The 8,683-nt window shown below is 38.8% G+C and overlaps 1 protein-coding gene across 4 annotated transcripts; it reads left to right on the top strand.

Moving 5' to 3' along the window:
• Positions 1 to 262: 262 nt before the first annotated feature.
• Positions 263 to 8,499, top strand: ndor1 (NADPH dependent diflavin oxidoreductase 1). 4 transcript variants are annotated; one of them, XM_067440149.1, is made up of 15 exons: positions 263 to 334; positions 784 to 925; positions 1,032 to 1,109; positions 1,187 to 1,284; positions 1,458 to 1,556; positions 2,886 to 2,987; positions 3,084 to 3,287; positions 3,370 to 3,497; positions 3,606 to 3,823; positions 4,124 to 4,231; positions 4,494 to 4,608; positions 4,747 to 4,893; positions 6,482 to 6,600; positions 7,785 to 7,879; positions 8,059 to 8,499. In XM_067440149.1, the coding sequence occupies exons 2-15, from the start codon at positions 791 to 793 to the stop codon at positions 8,201 to 8,203; spliced, it is 1,791 nt and encodes a 596-aa protein (XP_067296250.1). In that variant the 5' UTR covers positions 263 to 334; positions 784 to 790; the 3' UTR covers positions 8,204 to 8,499. The 4 variants fall into 4 exon arrangements, with proteins under 4 accessions (XP_067296250.1, XP_067296249.1, XP_067296251.1 ...); XM_067440148.1 differs by lacking the exon at positions 263 to 334 and adding an exon at positions 411 to 541; XM_067440150.1 differs by lacking the exon at positions 263 to 334 and adding an exon at positions 440 to 602 and having other exon boundaries at positions 3,609 to 3,823.
• Positions 8,500 to 8,683: the final 184 nt, after the last annotated feature.

The raw sequence follows: 8,683 nt of genomic DNA, 5'->3' as shown, positions 1-8,683 counted from the left end.
GGGTTGTGTTATTTTTTTAATCCAATTATTTCCCCCCGTGTTGTTGTTGTTGTTGTTTTGCTTTGCTTGTGAATGTCGACAGACAGACAGACAGACAGACAGACAGATAGATAGATAGATAGATAGATAGATAGATAGATAGATAGATAGATAGATAGATAGATAGATAGATAGATAGATAGATAGTAGGCTCAATAGTGGGCGGGGTCAATAGTGATTGGTGAACGTAAGACGCGTTTCTATTGGTCTGTTTCCACTGGAATGCCAGTCCAGGGCTTGATCTCTCTGGCTGTTCGGGAGCTGTCAAGTGGCGAAAGGAAGTACTACCATTCAGGTATGTTTCCAGAAATCTTTCACTCTTATAACTCAGGTTTCACAAAACAAAAGGTTTGAATGAATTGCGCCATTGTCGTAAAATGACTGAATTCTGCCGTAAAGCGCTCCACGGCAACATGCTGGTGCCCCAGTGAAGACTTTTTTTTAACATTTAGTCATTGCTGTTAAAATGTGTGCTGAGTCTGACGATAGAGTATCACTTAAGGTGCTTAAAGATCGCACACAATCGAATATTTTCTTTAACGTAAAACTCGAAAAGATGTAGGGTAAGCATGAGAAATGTCACGTAGATGGTGGATGACTGTCGTCCTTCACAACAAACCCACCTGCCTTTTGATCTCGTTATAAAAAGTTCCAGTATTGAATAGTACTTTTATCTAAAGCCAAACTGCTCAAAAACATAATAAAATATTGACACCGTTGCACTATTTGCTTCTCTGATTCCAGTGTCAAGATGAGCATCCACACTCTCCTGGTTCTGTACGGGAGTCAGACGGGAACAGCGCAGGACACGGCAGAGCGGATCGGCCGTCAGGCGCAGAGGAGGCGGATGAGAGTCAGAGTGGAAGCCCTGGACAGTTACAATGTGGTCAGTGCACAGTCTGCAGACATACACACACACATGCAAAGCTTTGCATTGAGTTGGGGTGTGGGGTTCATGATCTCTTTGCTTTGTGATCACGTCTCCTCTTTAGACTAACCTGATCTCAGAGTCTCTGGTAGTGTTTGTCTGTGCCACCACAGGACAGGGAGACCCTCCCGACAATATGAAGGTCAGTCTAAACAGAATTTATTCTGTAAACTCGAAGGCATTACATATATTTCAATGTTAAATGTTTGCTTTATATAGAAATTCTGGAGATTCCTGTTCAGGAAGTCATTGCCTGCTGATTCTCTTTGTCGGCTTGACTGTGCTGTGCTGGGCCTTGGAGACTCCTCGTATCCGAAGTAAGATGACATGCTTAGCTTACAAAGCCTTTATTATGCTTTGATATGTATTGTTGTTTCTTATGTGCATATTTTTAATGAATTTGAAAGTATTTTTTTTAGAACTGGATATGCTTTCAGGCTGCATATTATGATTGATGAATGATACTGAAACCTTTTCTGTCCACTTTAAGGTTCAACTTTGTTGCGAAGAAGCTCCATAAGCGTTTGCTTCAGCTTGGTGCTAATATGCTGCAGCCTGTTGGACTGGCTGATGATCAGCATGATCTGGGGTGAGCAGTGATACACACACACACACACACACACACACACACACACACACAAATGTATGTGAACCACTTGCAGAATCTGTGAAAATGTGAATAATTTTACCAAAATAAGAGAGATCATACAAAATGCATGTTATTTTTTATTACTTGGCCCACCTGATTGGTGGATATAATTGCAAACCTTGCATCACTAACAAACGCACACACACAAACACACACGCGACAAAGTATGCGTACCCATAGGCGTAATTTGCGGGTGGGACATGTCCCCACCACTTTTTAAAACATCTTGCTTCACGGATGAACCTAACTAATACAAACAAAACATCTCTGGTTAACTAGAAGATTATAATTTTGTTCGTTTGTTAAATAAGAGGCGATCTGGTGCTCGTTGCCGCTCTTATCAGGGGTGCAGATTTCTCTCGCAGCTCATGCAGTCTTCACACAGACGAGCGCTTTAATCTAACGCTTAACACCGTTGCAGAGACTTTCTATTTGTTCCGGTCAGATCACGAAACAAAATGCACAAAAACTGTCCCTGCTCTTGATGTATTGATGGCATTCGGTTTTGATGAGAGATAAATAGGCTACGAGGGCAGATTAGAAACGAGAACTTCTGACAAGTTTAACAGACTAGACCAGGGATTATAAGCAAAGTGTGCAAATCTATATGCCTTTATTCACGTGAAAAATCTTGGCACAATGCTATGTTGTGTTTAGATGCAATAATTAAACAAGATCTATATCAATAAATGAACTATATAATTGATTTCCGGACATCTTAATACAAGTTTTTCTGCAATTGTTATTGTACATATTTTACATCTGATATAACATTGTATCAGCAATGCTATACTCCCCTTAATACGCCATATAGTGTTATATCAGATGTAAAATGATACGCAATTTGATACGCAATTTATGATATGCAATTTATGTCCCACGCACTTTTTAAAACAAAGTTACGCCACTGTGCGTACCACTTGCAGAATCTGAGAAAATGTGAATAATTTGACCAAATTAAGAGAGCCTATACAAAATGCATGTCATTTTTTATTTAGTACTGTCCTGACTAATATATTTTACATAAGAAATGTTTTACATATTGTCTACAAGACAATAGCTGAATTTGTTAAAATTACCCTGTTTAAAAGTTTATAAACCATTGATTCTTCATACTGTGTCCTTACCTGATCTATATATAGTCCTGTGCTGTTTACTACACTTGTTGTTTACAGCAAATATCTTACTTTCACATTGCAAAATAAGGCGGATACAGTGTTTGTGAAGTTCGCATTCTGCACCGCTGTTATTTTCTTTATTACTCCTCAGGCCAGATGGTGTAATTGACCCCTGGCTGCTGTCATTTTGGCAGAAAACCCTGTCTGTCTACCCTCCTCCAGCTGGCCTCGCTCCAATCCGTGAGGAAGAAAAGTATGTCACATAATCTAACACTCATAGCGTCAAACATTCATTTTAAAAATAATTTATGAATTAAGTTATTTCATATAAATTGTTCTATCTTTTCAGACTTCCACCCCGATACGTTTTCCACTTCCTAGATGAAGTCCCAGGTAAGCAGTCTGAGCATCTCCAGAAACCTGATAATAAGGCCCCTCCCACCTCGCTGCGGCCATTTCCAGCTCGAGTCGTGTTCAATCAGAGAGTGACTCATCCCTCACACTTCCAGGATGTCAGGCATATCGAGTTTGACATCGCAGGCTCCAACATCCAGTGAGCAGTGTAAACCATTTAAAATAATATATAGAGATGTCATCACAAAATGCTGGTAAAAGAATGTGTCCATCTCTGGCAGGTACAATCCAGGGGACGTTGTAATGATGAGACCCTGTAATGCTGCAGAGGATGTGGAGCAGTTCTGTCAACTTTTAAAACTCGACCCGGAGTGCTACTTCACACTAACTCCCACTGACAGCAGCACAGGTGATGATGCCTTACACTTTAAACCTTACTTAACCTGCATTTGTGTTCCACATAGGAAAGAAAGCCATACCTTTAAAAGTCCGGTTTGTGTTCCCCTCCTTTCTGTAGCAGCAGTTCCGGCGCGTCTTCCTCAGCCCTGCTCCGTTCTCTTTCTAGTGGAACAGTTCCTGGACATTTCTGCTGTTCCACGTCGTTCGTTTTTTGAGCTGTTGGCCACTTTTGCCACTAATGAGCTGGAGCGTGAAAAACTTTTGGAGTTTAGCTCTGCTCAGGGTCAGGATGCACTTCACTCCTACTGCAACCGACCTCGCCGAACAGCCCTAGAGGTCAGAGGTCACGTTGACTGTTGATGTGAAATAATACTAATTGAAATGAGTCACACTGTCTTCTGTTGTCATAGGGAGTATGCATAGGCTTGTTCAGATATTGGCCTACAACATTTTTTTTATTTTTGTGGTTACTAATATCTGTGACTAGTGAACAAGCAGTGTAATCACTTTGTTAACTCAAAGGAAGTCAATATCTACTGTTTTTGCAACAGCTCCTGTAAGCTAGCACAAGTGAGATTTGAACAGGTTGTGATGTCTGGACAGATGTTATTTAAATGTTATAATCTTGTTGATCAGGTACTGACTGACTTCCCTCACACCACAGCCGAGTTAAGCATTGACTACTTGTTGGATCTTTTTCCAGAAATTCAGCCTCGCTCCTTCTCTATTGCCTCTTCTCTCTTGGTAAATCATTTTTAATATATTTATTTATTGAAATAATTTTGAAAGATTTGGGAAAAAATATATTATTATTCAGCATGCATTCATTCAATTGATCAAAGGTAACATTAAAAACCATTTCATGTTATGAAAGGTTTCTGTTTCAAATTAATTTTGAGCTATTCGTAAAAGAATACGTAAGAATACGTAATAATTCGTAAAAACCTTTTGAACGGTATTGTAAAACTATAATATTTATATAAATATTTGTTTCTGATTTCCACAGCAACACCCTGACCGAATCCAGATATTGCTTGCTGTGGTGAAATATAAAACCCTGCTTTTCAAGCCACGCAAAGGCCTCTGCTCTTGCTGGCTGGCATCTCTGGAGCCCTCTAAAGGTTGGTCTGATTGACCTGAAAGAATGAACAGGTCAAAAAAAAAACAGCCAATAAGGCAGTCCGATAAACAAAAATGAAATCTGTTTAAATAGATAGTTCAAAAAGTCGATCTTTATTGGTGTCCAAAATACTTTTTAGGAGATGTTTACGTGCCGCTGTGGGTGAAGAAGGGGAGTTTGACTTTCCCTCGTGACCCAGACTCCCCTGTGATAATGGTTGGACCAGGGACTGGTGTGGCGCCCTTCAGATCTGCCATACAGGAGAGGGCCGTTCAGGGGAAAATGGGTGAGTTTGTTGGATTTGTTTGTTACTCAGAAGTTAGGGCTGGACAATAATTCAATATCAATATATATCGCGATATAATTTTTTTCAATAACGGTGATATGATTTTTAAACACATTTCCGATATTTCGATATGACTGACGTTCAGGGCACATGCCATCAGAAAGAGCAGAACACGATTGGCTTCTTGCGTGATGACGTACACCACGGACACGCAGCCAGTGCTCAGCAGTAGTAGGCTGATAGATCCAACGCAGCACGTTTTAGCTACAAAAAGAGTTTCCCTGACCGCAACACAAATGTGACTGAACGAGCTTCCACAAGTAAGGAGAAATAAATAGTTGATAAGAGAAGAAAGACTAACTTTCTTTAGTGGCGTGGAAGTGGTTCGTCTATCTAAAGCACTATTCGCACAGGATTAGTATTATCTAGGGACCTCTGTGATTTAGAAATGACTCCTCCACATCTGAGTTTTGTGTGGCGCATTCGCACGGGATAAGCTAAGCCTTTGATTTTACTCGAATTTACTGACTTCTCCCGGATATGATGTCAAGTCTTCGTTATAGATAGCTGTATGAAATCATAAACAGGCATCGATGTCGTTTTGATTATTTTACAGTAGCCTAATAAATAAATATAATTTCGTTCAGTCGGCAGGAATCAGATTTCGTTTATCACGAGGAGAAGCTGACAATATAAGGCGGAAGATTCAGTTTCAAAACTAAATGTAAAAGCGCCTATTTAAACAAGATTGTCATTGTACTATACTGTTCTGTTATGTTTTTCATTCAGAACAGTATTGATGTTAATATTAAACACACCATTCAATCAGATTACTCTCAAATTGATACTCATTCTAAAGTGAAAGTATAATCCGTGTGGGCGCGGCTGCACGGCAATGACTGAACGGTGCGCATTATGAATGCAGACTTTATTCTTCGTGAAAGATAAAGATAGAAATGCTCACAGGAAGAAAAAAAGCTTGCAAAAAGTATATACAATCCGCCTAATCCTGGCCAAATCACAGAGATGTCGATTCGCACGGAACTAATGTTATCACAGGACCTCGGTGTTCGGCGAAGTATGGTAGGTAATTTGCGGGGGAGTTTTTACTTTACAAATAACAGACATGGCTGATTCGCACGGGATTAAGATCACAGACATTCTCTGCAATTATTACAAAGTTTTTCTAAAGCTTTTATATAGTTCATATCGATATCGAAATTATATCGTATCGACCAAAATTAAGAAATATATCGTGATATAAATTTTGGCCATATCGTCCAGCCCTACTCAGAAGTGAAAAAGATGAAAAGTCATGGTCAAACATGTATTTTGCTCATACAAATGTATTGTAAGGGACACTTCTTCCTCATAAGGTCTGGTATAATCTGATTTATTCGTGCAGAACTGGTCTGAGGGTAGGAAACAAAATTCTGATTATATCTTTATAATATGTGAACTTAATGGCCTTGAACACTCCTAATTTGACAAGTAATGACCGAATATACCATGTTGCATAATGCTGTTGCTAATTCTCAGAGTGCATAGTCATTAAAAATTGTAATTAAAGCCTAATCTTCTGTTTCAGCTAATGTGCTGTTTTTTGGCTGCCGCTCTGAATCAAAAGACTTCTACTGTCGATCAGAATGGGAGGAGAAGGTGCAGGCGGGCCACATGATCCTCTTCACAGCATTTTCCAGAGATCAGGTCAGATGAGTATTATTTAGCTCTTACTGTTAGAGTACTGCAAAGTGTTTCAAATAAGATGGGGGGAACCTAGAACCAGGAACTGCGCAAACAGATTGACATCTGACTTGAAGCTGTGCATGCCGGTGTCATGACAAATCCTGTCCGCCTGTGAAATCGTGTCCGCTGGTAGCGGTTTTGAATGCCTGATCAAAAGCTGTTATACATGGTTCTGGACAAGCAATTGTTTAAAAATAAACTATGAATTCATTGCCATACTAAGTACACACACATATGTAATTGATTGCTATAATGGGAGAAAAAACATGTTCTAAATTATTTAAACGGATAAACTAAAACTAAGTAATACTACCAATACCAATACAAAATCATAGTAATGTACCTATAATGTAAATAATAAAGAATTGAATAAAAAAAATATATATACAGAACAGATGCACAAAATAAATATATTATATACAAGATATGCTGATATATGTATGTCACTGTGACGTATGCCATCAAAGTACTACGAGAGCGATTCCAGAGCAGACGGCCGACTTGGCTGGCGCAGCTTCTCAAAAGCGGCTGCATAAGCTCTGATGACGCACAGCTGTTCCACGATTGGCCGGATTCACCGTTAACAACAATGACGTGCGTTTCGAGTTTATTCTGACACCTTCAGCTCCGCTAATGCTCACAAATCTGCGTTTTTATAACAATACAAACTCTTTTCATATTTATCAAAATAACACTAATAAAAATATATAGACCCCACTTTATTGGTAAGTAAATAGCCTAGGCTGAACTTTATTCTTGTACAGATGGCGCTGTATTAATGTCTGAAAACGTCTGTGATACACTGAACACTGCGAGCATCATTACGGGAACACTGACTGAAAGTGGCTGAAACTCTCACCTATCGGTCTGCACAGCGCCGAATGAAGTTATTGTCTTTTGTCACAAAGTAGTATGGTGGTTATGGTCATGTGACTTTTGAAATCAAATGTATTCCATACTGAATGTATTTGCTTTAAAATAAGGATCATCAATCTATGTTAATGTATTTTGTTGTAATTAATGACATTTAATAACTGAAACGTTAGTGTTAATTTGATTATTTTTGCAATAATTGTTGCCTGGAATATTTCCTTTTATAGGCTGTGGGATATATTTAGGTAAATTTGAATATGATTAATTTACAGGAGGATAAAATCTACGTTCAGCATCGCGTGAAGGAACAAAGCAAACTTTTATGGGATCTCGTAGCAAAGAAGAATGCGTTCTTTTACATAGCAGGGTAAGTCTTTTTTAACATCAAGGTAAGGTGAAATTCAAGAAAATAGTGTTGATCATTTAAATATTGCAGTAAAATTAGCTTGTTATGGAATGTTACACCCTATACGTGTGGTTGGTTAGAGAATTACAGCATGTATTAGGAGCAGGACAGAAATGAGCTGTTTTTTTCCTTTTATCCAGAAATGCCAAGCAGATGCCCTCAAGTGTATGTGACGCGCTAAAAGAAGTGTTCCAGAAAGAGGGTGGCATGTCTGAAAACCAGGCACAAGAGATGCTGGATGCCATGGAGAAAACTGGACGCTTTCAAAGTGAAACCTGGTCCTGATCCTGGTCTCACCCACTTTGAAAAGGGAAGGTCAAACCTCAGTTGCGGTCCAACCACTTTCTTCTACCAAAAAGTTCCCCACTGCCTGTGACTGTACCTGGGACCTACATGCATAACTGAAGTTGATACAAGCACACACACTACCAAACCATGCATTTGATTAGCTGGAATCGATGTTGTTGCTGCTTTTTTCATTCTATTAATTTAATCAATTGAAGGCAAAAATAATAAAGGCTTGAAGCCAAAGTTAAAAATACTTCTATTCTTTAAATTTCTTAAAATAAATCTTGACTGAAATATAAGAACTGAATCTTTATTTAATTTTACATTTAAGCATCAAAATGAGTATGGATGTGCTCATTTAGGGAAAAATATTTTGTAATAATACAAAATGTTTTTTCCCCCTTCGTTATTCACTAATTAGGAGTGCTGTAGCTCCTTTTGTAATCGTTAGGTCTTAACTATTGCTGTTATTGCAGA

This window comes from Pseudorasbora parva, chromosome 3 (genome assembly GCF_024679245.1).
Source record: "Pseudorasbora parva isolate DD20220531a chromosome 3, ASM2467924v1, whole genome shotgun sequence".
NCBI classification, from domain to species: domain Eukaryota; kingdom Metazoa; phylum Chordata; class Actinopteri; order Cypriniformes; family Gobionidae; genus Pseudorasbora; species Pseudorasbora parva.
This window is presented reverse-complemented; position numbering and strand designations above follow the sequence as displayed.

What these genes read in the sequence shown, in the direction of transcription:
- ndor1 (XM_067440149.1), top strand. Translation starts at nt 791, where the DNA reads ATGAGCATCCACACTCTCCTGGTTCTGTACGGGAGTCAGACGGGAACA. An exon ending in ATCGCAGGCTCCAACATCCA is followed by an intron (nt 3,288 to 3,369) that starts GTGAGCAGTGTA and finishes CATCTCTGGCAG; the next exon opens with GTACAATCCAGGGGACGTTG. An exon ending in CTATTGCCTCTTCTCTCTTG is followed by an intron (nt 4,232 to 4,493) that starts GTAAATCATTTT and finishes TGATTTCCACAG; the next exon opens with CAACACCCTGACCGAATCCA.